This window comes from Ahaetulla prasina, chromosome 6 (assembly GCF_028640845.1).
Source record: "Ahaetulla prasina isolate Xishuangbanna chromosome 6, ASM2864084v1, whole genome shotgun sequence".
Classification (NCBI taxonomy): Eukaryota; Metazoa; Chordata; class Lepidosauria; order Squamata; family Colubridae; genus Ahaetulla; species Ahaetulla prasina.
In genome coordinates this window covers 59,096,177-59,117,569 of record NC_080544.1, presented here as the reverse complement: position 1 = coordinate 59,117,569, position 21,393 = coordinate 59,096,177, and the positions used below count along the sequence as shown (strand labels likewise).

Below are 21,393 nucleotides of genomic sequence, written 5' to 3'. Positions count from 1 at the left end.
TGCTTATTGTTGGTGTTAGGGTTGGAGCCTGAGCCCGGGCTCACCCATTGGCGTTGGACCACGTCCACAAATAATTTTGGGGCCGGAATGGCCTTCACAGCCACTGCTGGTTCTTACCTGATGAATCAGGTAACGACTGAGGTTTTCCTTCCCCTGTTGAGGGGAGACCCAGACCTGTAGTGGCCTGTGCCTTGAACAGAAGCAATTGGAAAAGGTGAAGCTTAAATACTCCCACAAATGATGGTTGGTCTGGGTCCAGACCTTCCTCATCTGACAAGGCTGTTTCTGTGATATCCTCTTCCTCAGATAGTGACTCTTGGTCATCTGCCTCCGGGGAGTCATCCCTCCTTGCGGATGCTCTAAGGCCTGTCATTGTAATCTGATCACCTCTGTGCTCCCGACGGTGAGAAGGTCTCTCCTTCTGAAGACACTGAGCCACCCCCTGGCGAATAGCCTCTGATAGCATTAAGCCAAAGGAATCTGGGAGCTGGAGGATTGGTTGATTAGGCAATGCAGGTTGGACCGGCAAAATTGGGACCTGACTATCTGATGTGACAGGATCCAACCCCTGTCCTGACGATAACTCTGTCTGTGATAAAATCCGGAATAGAGGACACATGTCTGGAAGATGAGGAAGTGATTTAGGCAAGGCCCTATCAGGAGACCAGGACCCCGACTCCTGGACTTTAGGGGCCCGAACTGGGCTCATATACACGGGTGGAATAGCCGATTGGTGGGAAGGCTGACGGTTAGGTGATACAGATACGTTGGCCCTCTCAGAAGCCCTATGGAAAACTCTCTAATGCCCTGTGCCGCCTTTCCTCCGCCTGTGAGCCCTTCTTGACTTTGGGTCGTGTGGATGACTGGCCCCGTGGCTTAGTAGGTGCTTGGGTAGTAAATGGGCCCTCCCCAGGGTCGTTAAGGTCTGTAGATGGCCCAGGCATTGCCTTTCCGTCCATCACCTCAGAAGCTCTGTTGGCCATTTTGACAGCTTCCCGCCAAAAATAAACAACCGCCCGAGGCCTGACAATGAAAATGGTTGGTGCAATTTACTCACTGTGAGGGAGGTTGATTTTGACGGTGCTGCCTGCTGGCTGAATAAAAGGAGGTCTCTCCTTGCCTATATGCCTACCTCCAACTTGGCTAGAAGCTGCTCGAGCCACCCAGGGAATGCCTCTGCGTTTCCCGCAATCGGCTGATAGAAATGGCAGCAAGTTTAAAATGCCCCATGAGGTAAAGACGTTTCTCTCCAGTTGTAGGCTCCTCTGAGTGCTGGGACTCCGATTATCGCTCGCCCGCTGGGCTACAAATGAGATTTTTAACGAAAAATTCTGTCTCTGATGAGACCAGGAAAAAAATTGGCGTGGCTTCTGCGCTCACTCTGGCCACCCAGCACCTCTATTCTCAGGCTTTAAAGATCACTCGCCCGCTGGGCTGCTAGCGCGATTGTAATTAATTGCCTCCAACGAGACAAGCAATCGCCGGCTCAGCTCTTGATTCAGCCTCGGGCTCCGAAAATCGCTAGCCGAAACCGGCGTCAAGAGCAATAAATCACAGGCCAGTCTCACTTTCCCTTTCCCTGAGACTGCTGAGGCGAGCTGACAGCTTCCACCTCCCGCAGCGCTAATGTGGATTAGTGGCTTTTCTGGCGCGCTTCAGGGCAAGTCCGTGATCGCAGCCAGGGAAATTCTGCTCGTTAGCAGAAATTAGCCTCCAATGGCCTTTAGCAGGCTCGAGATCAAGTCCCTTCTCGCTGGTATGCTAAAGTTAAAATTCGTAAACTCTTAGGAAATCTCCAAATAGAATACAAATGATCTGACACGTCCGATCCCTACAGGACCAAGTCGAAAAGTTGGGGACCAGAAAGGAGGCGGGGACAACAAGAAAAAGAATTCAGCAGACCTGGTCCAATTGGAATCGAGGAGAACCCACACCTGATGGCTGTTTCCCCCGACAGAGAGAACAGAGAATTTTTCTTTCTCAGGCCCTGAGAAACAAATCCATATTCAGGTGAAAGAAGTCTAAAAGTGAACTAAGCACAGCTTCAAGTTTCAAATTTTCACTTATAGTACAGTGATAGGAAAGCATATTCTTTCTACTATATTGCCTTCATGGACTAAATCACCTTGTTTAGTTCATCAAATTCCCTCTTAGGAAAATAAATGCCAAATTTCCTGCCTGATTAGTTTAAACAAAACTCACCATTCTTAATAATTTAATAAATAAGTGTATAAATAAAAATCTTGACTGTCCATGTGTATAATCCAAGGTGGCTGGGGCAATGTTGAGCCATATATATCAGATTCCTTTTGGCCAGTGGATTCTAATTTAGTGGATAAAATGCTCACAATTATGTTCCCTGCTACCTGTAGGCCAGATCATGCCCCTCCTGGCTTTTGCCTAGGACCAGAGACAGTATAGTAGGCTGGATCTGCAAGTTGTAATAGTAAGTTTAGAAAGCGGGGGTTTTTTAGCCTTGAAGCAGATTGTGGTACATCTCAGGGGTGGGATCCTACTAGTTTAACAACCGGTTTGCTAAGCACACGCTTCATTTTGTTGTATGTGCATGCGTAGTTTGGAAAAAACTCACCTTCCGCATTGCTGCCAGCAAGGAAAACAGCTGAGGCGCAGCAATCCACTCTGCCGCACCTATCAGCTGGGCTTTGGACATGAAAATATATGTGAGTATAACGCAGGGGCAGGTGGGCCCACTTCAAAATTGGAACGACCCGGTTCGCTCATGGCTGATAGTTGGAGCTAACGGTTCGCTCGACTATACCCAGACAACACTGTTTGATTGAAATGGAATGTATATGCTACATAAATAAAATAAATAAAACATGAAAAAAAAAATAACCCAGCTTCTGACATGGCAGGAACTGATTCATCCTCTCCCAAACTGACATCTAGAGAGGTATCTGAAGAATCGTCCAGGGAGTCATCACATTCACAGAGATTCCACACTTCCTCACTGGTGTCTCGAGTTAGTTGAGGAGGGGGAGAGATAAAGATTGGTGTGGAAGAGTCTTACATGTAATGTACCATAGTATTCATGCCCCCCCTTTTTTAATTACATAGATTCACTGGGGGAGGTCCATCTGTTGGTTGGGGAGCTGATGACCAGGTCTATTACATCTGTCCTGCAGGCTCTGTTTTGGTTACCAACAGGTTTTTCAAATGCAAATGAAAATACTGGTTTTGTCATACAAAGCTTTATATGGCTTGATTCTGAGTTACATCCATGATCACCTCCTAAAATTGATACATTTCATATAGATAGATAAAGCTGCAGATATAGATACATACACACACTGGAAAAAATTGCTTGCAACCCTTCATTTTCATTAAGGTGGAGCAGGGCAGGATGAGGGGAAGCAAGGCTAGAAGAGTTTTCTCCATCATGGCCCTTGTGTTGCTGAAAAGCCTTTCCCTGGGAGTATAATTTGCTCTAACTGATAGCCCTGAGGAAGATAAGGAGACCGAGTTTTTATTGCTGTTATTTTTTTTACTGTGTTGCTTCTTATTTAGATTGATCATTGGTATCACTGATTTTGATGAAGAGGGATTTTTTTTTTACTATGGATGTTTTATGTTTTTGTATACCAGTATAACTCTCACAATTCCCTTTTTTTAACTTGTGAAATCTTATTTTCATACATGCAACAATCTAGAGAATATCAGTATTTTCTGATCTACTGTACATCAGCATTTTCATTCTTATTTACCTCAGCTTCTCTCACAACATGAGAGGACCTTCTTTTAAATCTATTACAGTCTTCCCCTTTCTCTTAATTTCACAAACACAAAATCTATTTATTTCATGAACTAATTCATGTAATTTAACATTTACTCTCTTATATTCTAAGTTGCAATCTTTCATACGCCATGACTGTCACCAGAAAGATCCATAGATATTGCCTTTTATCATTCATTACAGTTTTGGTCATTTATAGTTTCGTTGTGTTTGGATGTATAACAGAAAAAGAATAGAACTGGTTATTAGCCTTAGTAGTAGCAGTACACATATCAGACACACATTATGCTAATGTTAAGGTTTTGAAACTAAATTACCAGCACAACCAAAACCGAGTTTTGCTTCAAGCGTTCTCATTCAAAGCTAGCAGTTAAGACATTGGACTAAGATGTGAAAATGAAGTATCCTCAGCTATAAAACCCATTGGAAAATTCTGGGCCAGTCAGTCTCTCAGCACACTAACTCACAGATTGTTGTTGTGGGCATAAAGTGATCCTATGTAAGGTACCCTGAGTTCCTTTGCAAAGCTGAAATGGTGGATGATGATGTTGATGATATGATGATCGCTGTTGCTGCTCTGCTGCTGTTAGTATAAATGCAGTGCTATTGATACTATATTAAATGCATCTATATCTATAACCATATTCTGGCATAACCAGTCATCACGAATATTATTTATCAGTATAACCAGAATTGGACAAGTATAAAAAGTCTATCATAAAATAATAGAATAGCACCTGACCATTAACCCTAGTTCTGAGTTTAAAATGAATTTCTCTTGTATTAACTATTTTATATAGCAGCACTGAGTATTGCAGGAATGATTGTGATTTAATGGAGTAAAAATGAAAAAGGAGGGGTTGAAGCTCACTCCACAGTATATTGCTCATTCTAGCAAATACACTAATCCAGTCTTCCCCCCACCATCTCCACCAGCTGTACTGAATTACAATACCTACACTGTTCAACAGGTGCAGTTCAACACATATAGAGAATAACGGGTTTGGTAAAGCTGTATCTAACTTTTTATGTGGCAGGACATATTGATTATGGGATGCTCTTCTGACAAACACATTTAGTACTGTAATACACCTGAGCCTCTCAAAACATGATTAAAAAGTTGCATTGCTTTTACTAGAGAATATGCACAATTAATATCCAAAGCCCATAGACATTTTTACAGATAATCAGGCCTGGTAGATGAATGGCCATTAGCATACAGAAACAATAAGAAATACCATTTTAGGATGAAATGAATGGAAACAGAACATCATGTCAGTCTGTCTGTTTCACATACTATACTCCCAACCATCTTCATTAAAGAAAAAATATAGAGAATTTATTATAAAAATGACAGAGAATCATAAAATCTTTGTTATTTCTTCCAAATTTAATTCAAGTTGCCAAATATCTAAATGTATACACAGAGGTTTGATATTACCAAATCTCATCAGACTTCTTTTCATTAACTTCAGAAAAGAAGAGCTTATAAAATTGTTTTTTAAACAAAAAAAAACAAAGATAAGTGTGCTGGATAACATTTGCAGGCATGGCTTTATAAAGCATTTGACATGATCTTAGAAAATGTTTGTTTAGAGAGTAAGGAAGCTGTGTGTAATGAAAATAAACAATTAAACCACATTTGAACCATGCTTTTAAATATGTTTTAACTTGTTAAATCAGGTGTCTTAAGCTACACTTCAACCTTTCTGACCTACCTTTAAATATATCAACACAATTTAATTTTTTTTAAAAAGAATATTTTACTGGAAAAACAACTTGCCAAGTACTCATAGTATAGCTTTTACACATTGTACCATACTTATTGCATATTGCTCACTGGGGAATATTCTAAGGACCAGTAAGAGAATTTTTCAAAAAGCTGGGCATGTGGAGATTTAAGAACAGCTAACTAATGCTGTGTTCTGCTAGCATTTTCATTTTGTAAGGAATAACCGGAGACTGTTCCATGAATTATCACTTCTTCCATGTTGTTCATGAGGCATTTATCCACTAAGTCATTACTTTTGGCAAGATACTAGCTTTTGAAATCATTAGGCCAATTCCATCTTGGGGGTGGGGGGAGAAAGGGGAGGGTTCTTCAAATTTTCTTAGTTCAGAATAAATAAAACTTGATAGATGCATTAACACTGGAATTTAGGGGCTTGCTGAATTCAACAGAGCATATCGATTCTTTCTGGTTATTCCAATTAAATCCTTCTCAACAACATACATAAAATTTTCAGCAAGAAACTCATCAAGAAAAATGGGAAATTGTGTATTTAAAAATTTTGAGGGCTGAAAAGTGCTTGAAGGTCAAACTGTGCATAGGAATATAATGTGTTTCCAACACAAGAGGGAATTCTGGGGAAGAAGAGCTTGATGTACAAGAGAAATGTATCTATTTTTGAATGGATTGGTGTATTATGACATGAGCCTCTTTGATGTTTGTATTAAAGGATTACATATCATTTTTGTTTCATTTTAAAATTGGCAAGCAACATTTTAGCTGTTGTATATAATGGCATATCTAAAATAAAATGAAATACTCTTAAAACACCTGGGAATTGGAGCATGTATTTAGTTAGCATAGTTGGATTCCCTAGAAGTATTTAGATGGCTACCCATGTTTCATTTTATACCTTCTACTTCTTATAATATTTGCTTATGATCTCTCATAAACCATCAGAAGTAGATGGGATAGAGTTAATATAAGTAATCTACAATTTGTGCTTGTTTTAAGATACCAAGGAGGAAAATATCTCCCCCATCCCACCCAAAAAAGAGTAAGGTATGAGCAAGGATCACAATATAGTGATTGAATAAAGAATATTTGAAAGAAGTTAGTGCTGTCTGGTTCCTCAAAAGATATGCCCACGGTTTGAGGATTAGTAAAACAATCTGACTTCCTCCAGGAACAAAAGGGAACATTTCAGTTTCCATATTTTTTCAGTCTTACAATCTGGTTATATTCTGCAAGTGATCTCTTGCACAAAAGAGTAGCCCCATGAAATGATTTGGACAAATTTAGCAAATAACTTAAGAGGCAAGAAGCATTAACCTACGGCATATATTGGTATTGTGGCAGCACATTAAGGTTTATTAAATCATGTGTCTTTCTGGGAATGTATTTAGAATATTATTTCTTTATGGTTCTCTTCTTTTGCTCTTCATTTTGATGCAACAACGTTCTCATAGCCAAAGATAAATCTTTGACAAATTTCAGTATTTCAGCTATCTAGACAATGACTTCCTGCAGAGTTAGCAATATGTAAATGGAAATCGCAGGAAACTATACTAACTCACATACAATACATACAAGTCATGACTCTTTAAAATGGACAAAAACTTTCACTTCACATTTTTCTACTGTTTGTATTACCAGAGATAAATTCAGTGACTTTACAGAACTTAGGTATACTGAATCAAATTTTGCATCAAAGCCCTTCAGAATATGACAAAGCCTATTGTTACTAGCTTCTTGTATAAGATTTTGAGCTTTGAGTTACTTTCACTATTTTAAAAAAATCTATTTTCAAGGACTAATACAATGCAATAAGCTTGAACATTCAAGAACTCTTAGTGAAACCTGACGTTTGGGGAAAGTTTAGGTCAAATATAAATGTAATAACAACCAATACATGTTGTTTTAGTTAATTAAATTATGACATCCTGCTTCTCCATTCCAATTGCTAAGAAAGTGAGTTTTATACATGTCTTTATGAAGGAAAATCAGGCCTTTGGGCATACGGCCAAATGAGTGTAAGCAATGTACTAAGGTATGTATCATTTTAAAATTGAAGCATTTACATGAACAAAAGATCACTTTATTGGATAATGAGAAAAATTCTGAACCAGACCAGAGGAGAATCTTGGGTGGAGGAGAATCTTAATAATTTCAGAATGGATGTGGCCACTGATATATATTGCTATAATAATCTGACCCCTGTGGAGCTCATCAGAAGTCTCTATGTCAGACAGCAATCCATTCCTATTTTCACTGCTAGTATGAACAATAGGGAGACCCTTAATACTATTTACTTTTTTAAAAGGATGAAAGAAAGATTTGCATGAGGATGGGGATGGTACTAGTCAACAGATAAAGTTCCTATAGAAGCAGTTAGGCTTAGCTACGGTTACCAGTCTGAACAGCTGTAGCTGCAGGCAGATGGAACAATATTTGGTCAGACACTAGCAGCTGGCTAGCATGTTTGGCTCTTGCTGTTTCTCTAGTTCCAGGCAACTCAGCTTGACTTACTTCTTCTTTGCATTGACATTTCTGCAGACCCAGTTCATGCCATCCTTTAAAGACAATAGAAAAAGAACATTAGGTTAGACAGAATAGGTAGCCAGATTCTGATAATTTTTCTCTTAGATTGGTTTGCAAAAGCACTTTCTCAGTCTTCTCTTGGTTCCCTCTAGTACAAGTAGTCCTTGACATGACCAAAATTGTAAATTAACCACACCAATTTACAGTAGCAATTCCAATCCCCCCACTTCAATGAGATTGTTAACCAAGAATCAAGGGTCTTTAAACAAACAACCACCCCAATCCAAGCAATTCCAGGCTTGGCCCTTCCAAACCCTAAGCCTCAGTAAAGTAAGACACTGCTTGCAACTCCCCCCCGCAAACACTTATGTCCCCCCCCCATCTCTGCTCTTTAAATGCCCTGCACCCTGCCTAGCAGTATGCCAAGCAGCCCCAGAACTGGTTCTGGGGCTGCTTGCCATGTCCTGGGAAGCCTCAGGCGTACCAGCCCACACCAATAGCAACTGCTATTAAGCATTCATTTGCCCAGCTGCCTTCTCTCCCAATTCCCTGCTATGACTTTTCTCTTCTTGTGCCCATCTGCCACAGTCAAAGCAGAAGCCGCTTGCTGTCTTTTTTGCAGACCCAGCTTCTCCAGCAAACGTTTCCTACACATGTCGCCGAGTGCTCTTTGTAAAGCTCACCGTCCTTCGAATGCTGCACAGTGTCTGTAAAGCTGTACTGCCTACAGAACACTACGCTATCTTCATAAAGCTGCGGTGCCTTCAGCAGCTTTTCGAAAGCAGTGCAGCTTTATGAAGACAATGAAGTTTTACAAAGACTGTATACAGTGTTCCAAAGGCTTAGGGAAACACATGTAGAGAACATTTGCCAAAGAAGCTGGATCAAAAAAGAATGCAGCAGTGAGAAGGAGCCACTCAGGAAGTGGCCGTACTGTCCTTATATTATTCAGGCATCAATGATCTTTGACAGATATCAAAATGAGAAATAGAACTTTTGTTTAATATTTCTGGTATCAGGACCAATATATACTATAAATACTATATAAGTACTATGTACAATAGTAAGGAATGCATCTTGCAGTAAAGCTATTGTTGCAATAAGCTGCAGAAGCAGTAGAGGCACTTCGGTGTCTTCTAGTTGTGAATGACCCTCCATAACTCCAACTCAATGATCATAGATTCAATGAGCAACGATTCAATCAGAACAAGCACAACAATTCATATTTCTTGGGGAAGACGGGGAGTATTTCAAATTCTTATCAGATAAGCACTCATTTTAAACAAAGGTCTGACAACAGCACTGTTTCGAGAAGATTAGAAAAAAATTAAAGTAGCATTAGTGATAAACTTATGCGAGAAATGTAAAACCATACCAACATCATCTCGACACTTTATATCTGATTTAGAAGCAAAGGTGTAATTCTTAAAGAGGCTGAAAATATGCCATCAAAGACTCATTAGAACGCAAGAAAAAAAGATTGAGAAAATGTATTTTTTGTGCTTCGCTATATAATTAAAATCATGATTTATGCACTGGTGCTAATAATGTTTTGTGCTGATTCTTGATTGTCTATGTAAGATCCCAAGTAGTCATATTATTTCCTTATTACCAATTTCCAGCCAAATGTTTAGTTTTTAAGGTAGGTAAACTTCCATCTAGTTTGGGAATGCTCAAAGGGTTGCAAAGAATGTTGCAGACCATGTTTGGCTCATTCATATTTATATAATAAAATACTGATATCTAACCTGGAAAATGGGGCATGTTTGGCTTTTGAACTGTCCTTTCTAAAATGAACCAAAGCAACATGGTTTAACAATACTGCCTGAATAGATATAGTTTTATAATAAAGAATACATACAGTTTTATAATATATCAGTACAATATTTGTACTGATTTGTATATCTTGTGATGTGGATGAAAGCCCCTTGAGAAAGTTCTAATGCCAGAATTCCTTGCACATTCACATTTTCAATTCCATTTTATAAATCTTCATTATATATTACAAAAATCAGCACGAACTAAACTGATCCTTATTCTGAAGTATTAGGGAGATCCAGATAGTGTGATTGTGTATCTCTCTAGTTGACCTCCTTAAATGGGAAGTACAAAATCTGCTTACAGTAAAAATCTCTGACATTAGGAAGCATGATTGGTGTAATGAAAGCTATTTTCTCAGAATGACAAAGGCGTCTCTTCACTGACACTCAATATCCAAAGCATCTTGATTAGAACTTTTCATTGGGTAATCAATGAAAATAAATCAACTTTTTCAAAAGGGTATCAGTACACGATCACAGCAGATTCCAATTGTAATTAATATTTTTAGTTAAGGAAACTCATTTTAAATAATTCAATTCTCTAATTGTATATAATTTCACCACAATATAATCTCAATCATCTTGAAGTCTATAATCTTTCTGATTTTACACATTATAGTATCACTTAGAAAACTAATTAGACTGACCTTCTAACCATTACATTTTCTACAATGTTTATTCTTTTTTCATATTATACCTTCCGGCTCTGACAAAGTTTCCCCTATTAATGTATTATCCATACTCTTCAGTTCCCTACCCCTGACCCCCAAATCAGCTCTTAACTTCCTGGGTACTTCCCCTCTCACATAAGACATATGTACTATCCTACCCCACCAACTTCTATATATGGAATCTCTGGGTACTTTCTTAATGTCGTGAGTCAGGAGTAAAATATCTAACAGTTCACTTGTACAAGTTACAAGTTCGCAAGAAGTTAAGTTCCCTAAGCCCGGTCTGATTTATTTCATAGGTAAACGAATTCAAGATTGCAACACAGTTTTGCCTGAGAAGATAGAACTTCAGTTCTTGATACTAAGATCTGATTATAAATTATTGATTGCAAAAGAAAAAAAACTGAGGAGATGCCAGAATCTCTTCTTAATCATAACTACAGCAAAGTAAGTGTCAGTGATTCCAGAGTGGTATATTCCCAAGAAAAAGAGTAAATGACTGCAACTTAAGTAAAATGGAAATATTTTTCCCCAAAAGATTTGCACAACCATATGCATTCTTACTGTTACATTCCTGCCAGGACTCAGGATTCTTTTATCTGTTTATAAATATGAAATAAGAATGGGAAGAAGAGATATTTTTCTTTGTATTTTTAGAGAAAATGATAGGGTACTGTGTAAATGAAATTGATTTCTTGCTTAAAGTTTATATACCTATATAAAACTATATATATTTCTGATAGCTCTTTTGCTGATTAAGAATGAATGATGAGGCTTTATTATTTGTTAACAGATAAAAGATGAGATACAGGATGAAGAGATTTTTGGCTGAAATGTTAGGGAACATGCTATGTTACTGAAATTGTACTTTCCTTGATCAAAGAGGAAGTCTTTGAGTGAGTGAAAGAAGGATGATCGCACCTAGGTTAATTTTGAAGAATGAAAATGCTCTAAATTTATATGCAGTTATATGAGAGGCAAATGGTTTTTATATTTAGTCAAATTCCTGTGGGGGAGAAGGCTTAGCTGGGAAGGAAGTAATTCTGCTGACTTATCTTTCTATGAAACTATTTTTAAGCTGCACTGAAAGAAATATCAACATATTTTTACAGTTCACAAATGAAATATTTCAAAAGGCTAGAAATTAAACCTAAAATTAATTTTTCACCTAGTTTTTCTTCAAAAAATACTTTTACGAGCTTTTATTATCACTATTCCTGGGTTAAAAGATTGCACAGTAGCTAAATTTTAAGCTTGCTTTAAAATCTAATAAAAATATCTTCCATTCCACCATCCAGATCATCTACAGCAGTTTGCTTAGTGAAGTTACAATGGCACTGAAAAAAGTGATTTATGATGGTTTTTCAGACTTATGATTGTTGCAGCACCCCCATGTCACATCATCAAAATTGAGACATTTGGCAACTGACTCATATTGATGACAGTTGCAGTGTCCCGGAGTCACGTGATCACCTTCTGACAAGGAAGTCAATGGGAAAGCCAGATTCACTTAACAACTGTGATACCAATTTAACAAACTGTGGCAAGAAAAGTCATAAAATGGAGCAAAAGTCACTTAAGAACTGCCTCGCTTAGCAACAGAAATTTTGGACTCAATTTGGTCGTAAGACAAGAAGTACCTATATACATATATATATTATTCCAAATTTTACAGTTTGATATCATAAACCGTGATACATGCAAGAAATGTGGGGCAAATATATATATGCTAAGTTAGAACATCTGGTAGCATTACATCTGCATAGGACATGTTAGATACATTGGCACCAGAAGAATAATATGTCTGCCCTTGGCATGTAACTTTGATGAAGACAAAATGCTATGTTACTTCTCTGTCTCAAAGATCTATTCATCATGCATGTTTGATACAAAAGGGAGAATTTTTTCAGATAAATCAAGCATTTTAAATTAGAAATAAAATATTTCAATATCTACAAGACATAATGAGTAAATGTATTTCCTGTTTAAATTAACTTTGATTTGGCCTCTTCTAGGTAAAAGCTTTATTCACCATATGTTTTCACTGGATCACTTGTTGAAGCTCATATTGTGGATGATGGGAAATGTTTGGAAACTAAGAAAACAAATGCCAAATGAATGTAGCCATATTTATATAAATGATTCATAACTTGGAAACTGACAAATGTACAAAATACTAGGAATTGGAGACAGAAAACTGTTTATAATGAAGTGAGGCACTTTTTAATGTTGTTTAGCAGAGAAAACGTGGCCTCAACAATAACAATTCTGTGATTTTTGTCCTGTGACATTATCAAGCAAAATATTAAGATTTATTAGGAGGAACAACCACTCATCAGTTGCAAGATAAGATGAACAGAAATCTGATCTATACAAGTATGTCTTCCTACGAATAAACTTTGCTGATTATATTAGGATTTAGTTTCATCAAACATGCGTAGAGTTAGAATATTATCCTTCATCTTACACCTATTCAATTCTTCAGTTTATGTTGAAAGACTTTAATAGAAACATAATGATTCATAATACATTAAAACAGGGATCGGTAACCCCCGGTCCATGGACCAGCACCAGGCTATACAATGCCTGGGATGGATGGGCTTTCTGCCATGCTGCTGGACTGAAGAAAAAGGAATGGAAATTGGAATAAGTAAAGTACTTCCCCCAATATCCCAATGATTTTATGTTTGTTAATTAATATGCATATTAATGGAGCTCTATAGGGGCCTAATCTTTAGCTTTTGAAATTGCCCGGTCTATCTTGTTATGGTCCAGAGTGCATCCCATCATGATTGAATTCTGAAAAGTAACTGAGAAACAATGGAGCTTCATCTTGCATTTTATATTCCCTTCCAGCACATTTTTACTGAACCCTATTGTCATCAATCTTATTCTTGAACTGTTTGGTGACTCTGCCTAATGCAATAATGCACAAACATAAACACATATCCTTTTAATAGGGCCAAACCAGAATTCTATGTAGAGGGACAACTCACAAATACAGAATGATAAGTGCATCCTTACACTGTATATAATTTTACACAATATAATATGTAAAAGCTTATTAAAGAATTATTTGTGGCAAAAAGAAATGAAGAAAGATGGCTAAATAAAAACTGGCACAATAAACATATTATTGTTAAAACTAAATTGGAATATGGAATATATGTTGTTAAAGGAAGTAAATATTTACTTGAGAACAATCAAACAAGAATGGGGGTGAGATTATTGAAGCAAAAATATGGATTAGTGTGCAATTTGCAATGGAGAAATCCATCATACACAGAACCTCCCTCTTGCCGAGTGAGTTAAAAATTACATTTCTCTATTATGCATTTGGTTTGTAGCTTACAATCAAAACACAAGGATGCAAAATAAGAAGAGTGCCTATCTCTTTCAGATCAGTAGAAAAGCCATTCTGCCAAAATAAACATTGTCTCCTCACCGACACACCCTCTCCTGTCAGGGCTGAACAAGACTGAATCTGCCAGACTCGATCCCGGATTGTGTGCAAGTTCAGACCCTCTGCAATCTCTGCAGCAGGGGCTGCCGTCAGTAAATCTTGTTTGTTTGCAAATATGAGTACTGGAACACCACTTAGCTTTTCTTCATCCACCAGCTCTGCTAGTTCCTGAAATCATAAAGACATGTGCAGAATTTTTTATAAAATGAGCAAGTTTTTTTCCCCTTAAACTATTCTGGGGAAATATTGCAATATAATACTTTATTGTAGCAGTATAGATGCTAGAATAAAGATTCCCGGTATGTAACATAAGCAAGCACTAACACCACAATCTAAAACAAGTTTTTTTTCTAAAATTATAAGAGAGTATAGACTAATTGCCTTCAAGGCAAGAGCAATGGATTGCCATTCCCAACCCTCAAGAGACCAACACTTCTGGAACAGCCAAAGTAATATATACAAGCATACTTGCAAACTGAATTTGCCAGTATGGTGGAACAGCTCTTAAAAACTATTCATTTTAACCTACAAATGCTTCAAATTCTGCAATCCTAAATATAAATTTTAAAGTTTGATCCACTTTATTCATCTCTAATATATGAATCGTTAATACATATTTTTTTAAATGTAATCTTCATAAAGCAGTTTTGATTACTAAAAGGAATACTGAACATCCCTGTATACTGGACTCATGTACTTATTATTTAAGTACTCATTAAATGAGTGCATTGAAGATTAAATACAAATTGATCCTGCAAATATCATTCTAAACTGAATTCACTGTAAGATGACCTTAGAAACACTCCTAAAATTAAAATTAAAATAAGATAAGATAACCTTTATTGTCATTTTTTACCGGCAGGGATAGGAACTTATGATACAGCGTACTCAAATTTTTACGTTTTTCTGTTAATGGCATATAAAAGGGAAATAAATGGAATGCAAAATGATAATTTGCATTTCAAAGAGGAGCACACACTTTGGGTGGTTGGATGCAGCTGGAAAAGTGTTATAATTATCAAAGGATAATAGCCTAACACTTCAAATCATTGCTTAATATAACATGGAGACCTTACATAATTCAACTGATGTGATCATTGTATCATAAATCAGAATTTACCAATCACTGCATTAAATTATCAGGAAAATCTTCATATTTTAAAGATGGTACAACAGTGTCTATATAATTCAGATCTGAGTGCAAAAAATAAAAATTATTTGGGTCAAACTTATGAAAATTGAAACAGGACTTTAAAAAATAATGCTGTTAAATAAACAGCATTATCCCTGTTTTCAGCTAATTACCAACTTTGACAGAAAGCTGTAACTTAAATGAAACTCCATTTTTATTAGTGTAAGTTCCACCTCAAAATCTGAAAAAATTCATTGTGCTATATCCCTATTTTCAAAAGCTGTGACATACTTACTTGACCAGTTTCTTCAAATCTTTTTCTATCAGCACTATCAATGACATAAATCTAGAAAGCAAATAAGGAAAACAGGCTTAAAAATGCAATTGTATGATACCAGTTCACAGACAGGATATCTGTAATAACAAGTTTTTGCAATAATAATCTCTCAAAACTAAGTCATTAATGCATGTTGAAATTAATGGAACTTGTAGGGCAAAAATTCAGTGTAGGATAAAATTGTCGCCCTTTTTTTAAAATGTTTTATAACACTTTTTTCAGCTGTGAGAAGTATCTGAAAAAGCACAGAATTATCAGAGTGAAAGACTATAGCTTGGCAATAATAGGTAAAGGGAGAAAAAATATACAAGGTTTTGCTTAATAAGTGATAACTTACCAATGTACTTATAATCACAAGTTGTGATTACTGGTACTTCACAACCCATTCTTTTTGTATCTTGGCTTCTGGCGTCCTTTACTTTTTTTGCCTCTCAGAATAATTGGGTCTTGGGGAGGGGGTAAGGGAAAAATGATTGTGGAAACCTCTGATTCCTGGTGTTTATTACTGCAATCTAGTAGAATTGAGCCCATATTTTAACTACCACAAAGCATTTAAATGAAATCTTTCCAACTGTAAGTTAGGATCTCAAGACAGACAACTCTGTTACAAGCAACCATGTCTTAAGCTGAGAGCCTATACACCCACATCTTCCTGGTATACAAATAGGAGCAGTGCCTTCTGGGTTTTTCAGATTGGGAAACTACAGTTACTAATTTAAGAACAAATCAGAATCCTAAACTATGTTATGAGGTTCATTTAGGATTCTGGCTTTTCTAAAGCTATAAAGTGCTTTGTCCCAGTTCAAAGTTAAAAGAATGGGGGAAGATGATGATGATGGCAATGGTTATGATGAACTGAATGAAGACTAGTATATTTAACACTGTTATGTATGAAAAAGCAAATTCTGTTTGTGGGCAGTTTCATTCAAAAGTTGGTTATTGTCCAAACTAAGCTAATATAATTCTTTGAAATATATCCTGGACATCAAGCTTGACAACTTTGTCATTCTAGGATGTTTAGTAGTTGTATAACTGGTCATGGGAGCAATTTATATACATCATCCAAAGACAACATTTATAATAATGACATGCTTTTATAGTCCTGATGAAACATCGGATTAAGCTTCAAGAGACAGCTATGTTTGCAGAACCACTCACAAGATCCCTGGAGCATCTGACTGTCTCTAGGACTTCTCATCTAAGCTTAACCTATGAGAAGCACCTCACTAGAACTTGAGAAGGCAGACCTAATGCCAACACCACAATGAACAGCACTGCATCAAGTAGGATACGTATACATTATCAAGTTCCTACTTCCATATCTAGAAGGTGCCAAGCAGCTGCAGGTGTACGTCTGAATATGCAATCATTCAAATATACACACCTTTATTTGTGCATAGCTTCCAAATAGCACAGGTGTGGGAGACTGAAGTATCTCCCATTCAAACACACCTGCGTGTTTATGAATGTGCAATCACTTCATGTGTTAAAAATATTCTTGGAGGGGCCTCTCACTTGCGCAATGTTCTTCAGCTCTGAGCCAAGACAGACTTCTTAGCTAGCATGCTGTCTGTTTACAAAAATCCCTTCAAGGCAAACCAAACTATCATAATGTAGCCCCTAATCCAGCTTTCCCTTTACTATAATAGTGGGTTAAAATGGAATAGCACAAGAAACTATGCCTTTGGGTTTAAAATCTCAATATGAAGGATGTTTGGATAAATCATTTTTGAAAGAAAATTGTTATGTGTAAAAACTGATTTTATATGAATTTTCTCACTGTGTGTGTGTGTGAGCAGTGTCAGTTTTCTTTTTGAACTTCTTAGACTGAAGGAATTTAAAGTAACACATTTCTTTGCTTCATAATAGCTGTACAAGAAAGATCAGATCAGAGTTTAAAAATCAGTACCAAATTAAAATCTTTATAGGATAATTAAACTTGCCAAGATACAATATATATTGTTAATCACATGCTATTTTGTCCACAGAGAATCTTAGCATCTGTTACTCAAGTTACAGCCATACTTTACTAAATGTAACGATAAACCTGTACAGAATCTATATAACATCAGCAATGAATTTCTTTTGTGATCTAGAAAGTCTTTCTTTGAAATAAAAAAATTCTTCAGGCAGCTTTCTTCAGTACTAATGCTAGTGTCAAGTTGAAAATTTTTATTCATCAAGCCTTTGAAAAACTGTCTCCATTTTATGGATATATCATTTACCCATCTTAAAAAATAAAAACAGAGGACATATGGATATATCATTGGTTCAGGTTTTCTTAGGCCTCACAGCCGGGAGAACTTAACTTGACCTTTTTCAGTGCTACATGACAGACATGATTTATAGTACCCATAGCATTGCTCCTTAAGTTTCTAGTTTTGCTTTCCCTGAGTTAGGTCTATATTCCGCTGAACTTTCCCTAAGTTAGTTTTGCTTTCCCTGAGTTAGGTTTCTATTCAGGTAAAATGTATGATTTCCTGAAAACCACGTGGTATTTTGCTAATACGTATACTCTAAACGCTCGCTGATTGGTATTGGTAACTTTCTATATGCTAATTCCCTCCTTGCTGTAGTTACCCCTCCCTGCTAAAACTGCATAATAAAAGAGACTGTTGCGATCTAAAGGGGACCACCTTTTTAACAACCCCTTTCTTCGTGCTCTCTCATCTTGAAAAGCTTCTGGTGTGGTGTCTTTTATTTGGCTTCTTTTGTCCTTGCGAGGACCTCCTAAATTGTCTCAGCGAGGGCTGAGACTCGTTCCTGCGGGAACCCAGGACAACATCAACAGGGAACCTTGGGTAACAAATACGTGTTGCAGACCAGCAGCAACATCTGGGGGCTCGTCCTGTCCTGTTGAGTTGTCCAGAGGCGCGATCGTTGTCTAGCGGTGCGTCACCTTCACCCTCATTGCTTACCCGTCGGGACACGACACGTGCACACGTAAGTAATGGGCTCCTCGAACTCGAAAGTCTCATCATTGCATAGGATGAGCTTTACTCTCTGGTGAAGAAGGCTAATTGTTTGCAAAAGGTTAATGGCACCACTGTCTATCCTCTTTCCAAGAAATCTCTTACCTCTTTTCTAGTCTCCTACTGTCTCTGTAGCTGCCTCTGCTCCCCCTCTTCCTCTCTTTCTCTAAGAACTGAACCCCCGATATCGGCTTACCCTTTAAACCTCAATCCAGCGGGAGGGGGACAGCCGGTACACGAGAACATCAATGTACGGGTGCTTAAAAATTTAAAAGACGCTGTTACTTCCTACGGCATTCACTCTCCGTTCCTTCAGTTCCTATGCCTGCTCATTCCTTTCCCTCCTCCTCCCTTTCCCCCCACTCTGAACCTTCAAAGCATATTGAGCTAGAAAGCGTATTGTACCAAATACCTGTTTCTTCCATCCCTGCTTTGAAAACTGCCTCCTTTCCCCTGCCTGCCTCCCTTCCCCCAGAGCACCCCTTCCTTTCCCCCATGGGTGCGATCGCTCAGATTAATCAGCAACTGATTTGGTTCAATTATTTCTCTATATCTGGAAACAATCTGGACAAGGATTTGCTCACAGCGACTACATGGGAAAAATTGGGAACCTTTTTCCATGAAAGTCCAAGAGCCCCTGTAAAAATTCTGTACTCTGGCACATGATCTTTGAATGCCTCATTTTACTTGCAGACGTCACTTAGAGAGTTGTCAGGACCTCTGCCTTATCAAAAATGACTTAAAAGGATCCACAATCACAGTCATGATTTAAACTGCTGAGTTTTCTCAGACAAGTTCCCCAGGTCTGTAAATGTTGTTTGATGATGTGTGTGCTTGTGTATGTATGTATGTGATCATTTTCAGACCTGCATAAGAATTGTAGAGATAATTGTGATGCTTGATTTGCATGGAATGTGTGTATGTGCAAAACTCATTGAGAAGGTGTGAAATTTCTGTGTTGTCTTTTGGATTTGCAAGAAATGTATGCATGTGTGAGAAATTGTCTCTGCATGTGTGTGTGTGCATGTGTGTGTGTCCAGTGTGTGTGTCTGTGTGTGTATCTGTCTGCATAAATTCCGTATGCAAGCAGCCAGGTACTTTTGGAAAAAAAAAAAACAAACATTTTTTTTTCCTTTTGCAAGCAAGTGAGTTACTTTTGGACATTTTTTTTCCTCTTCATATGCATGAGAGTGTCTTTCCAGTGAGTTACTTTTAACTTTTTTTCTCTGCCCTCTGGCTTATCTTAACTACTCCCCCCTTCGTTCCTTGTAGTGCCAGGGAAAAGGGCGGGCTACGGGGGAGAACCATTCACCCCCACTCCATTTTTTTTTCTTCTCTCTCTTCTTTCTTGTCTGAGAAGGGAGGGACAATTAGGCTCTCTGGAAGCATTGCTTTTGTAAAAAGCTATGTAAAAACTATGCAGATATATTTTCTTTTTCACCATGAAAACAATTTTGATTTTAATTTTCAACCCTGAAAACACTTTTGACTTTACCTTTTAACCATGAAAACAATTTTGATTTTAATTTTTAATCATGCATACAATTTTGATTTTGCTTTTAATTTTTATTTTTTATCTTTTCTGGAACCTTTTGAGGTTTAACCTGCCTGATTAAACCTATAAATGTTTTCAAAGCACTGAGCTGACTCAAACTGTTTCCTTTAGTTTTGTATTTTTGCAGCTGTTCACATACATCATAAGAGTTGGAAGGGACCCTTGGAGGTCTTCTAGTCCAACCCCCTGCCCAGGCAGGAAACCCTACAGCATTTCAGACACAAGGCTATCTTCTTATGTATGGATGCATTTTTTAAGCGTAAATCTGTTTTTGGAAAAAAAAAACAAACATTTTTTTTTCCTTTTGCAAGCAAGTGAGTTACTTTTGGACATTTTTTTTCCTCTTCATATGCATGAGAGTGTCTTTCCAGTGAGTTACTTTTAACTTTTTTTCTCTGCCCTCTGGCTTATCTTAACTACTCCCCTTCGTTCCTTGTAGTGCCAGGGAAAAGGCGGGCTACGGGGAGAACCATTCACCCCACTCCATTTTTTTCTTCTCTCTTCTTTCTTGTCTGAGAAGGGAGGGACAATTAGGCTCTCTGGAAGCATTGCTTTTGTAAAAAGCTATGTAAAAACTATGCAGATATATTTTCTTTTTCACCATGAAAACAATTTTGATTTTAATTTTCAACCCTGAAAACACTTTTGACTTTACCTTTTAACCATGAAAACAATTTTGATTTTAATTTTTAATCATGCATACAATTTTGATTTTGCTTTTAATTTTTATTTTTTATCTTTTCTGGAACCTTTTGAGGTTTAACCTGCCTGATTAAACCTATAAATGTTTTCAAAGCACTGAGCTGACTCAAACTGTTTCCTTTAGTTTTGTATTTTTGCAGCTGTTCACATACATCATAAGAGTTGGAAGGGACCCTTGGAGGTCTTCTAGTCCAACCCCCTGCCCAGGCAGGAAACCCTACAGCATTTCAGACACATGGCTATCTTCTTATGTATGGATGCATTTTTTTTAAGCGTAAATCTGTTTTTTGAAAAATGCATTCAGGTTTTCCACATAAACAGACTCACCCTAAAGCTTCCACCATGTTTTTCTTTTTTGAATCTGACTCAGTGTGCCCCTTATTTGCTGTTTGTATTGTTTCTTTTTCTTTTTTAGCAGCACAATATGTGCCCTGTTTTAGGAACTATTTCAGAGATGAGTTAGAAAGTTATAGGATGTGATAAGTTAGAAGGTTGTGGTTTGTTTTTGGAAGTTTTTGATAGCATGGATTTGTTAGTGACCAACTTCCACACATGAATAAAAAGGGTGGGAGTTGGGTTTTTATTGATTGATTGTCTTTTTCTCTGTCTTCCACATAGTACCTTTGTTAAAAAACAAAACTGAGATTTGTATGTAAACCCCCTCCCCAAGTTGTGTCATCTCTTCTTTGTCCCTGCTTTTATGTGAGTACCGGCTGC

The 21,393-nt window shown here is 37.4% G+C and overlaps 1 protein-coding gene across 1 annotated transcript in view; it reads right to left on the bottom strand.

The window, feature by feature from the left end:
- Positions 1 to 5,123: 5,123 nt before the first annotated feature.
- The window catches only part of ARL3 (ADP ribosylation factor like GTPase 3), a 34,684-nt gene continuing 18,414 nt past the window's right edge, over positions 5,124 to 21,393 (bottom strand). The window contains exons 4-6 of the mRNA XM_058188712.1: positions 15,406 to 15,456; positions 13,961 to 14,146; positions 5,124 to 8,056 (exon numbers count right to left, since the gene is read on the bottom strand). Coding sequence (XP_058044695.1) covers positions 8,009 to 8,056; positions 13,961 to 14,146; positions 15,406 to 15,456 — 285 coding nt within the window. The 3' untranslated portion in view covers positions 5,124 to 8,008. The remainder of the gene's footprint in view (positions 8,057 to 13,960; positions 14,147 to 15,405; positions 15,457 to 21,393) is intronic.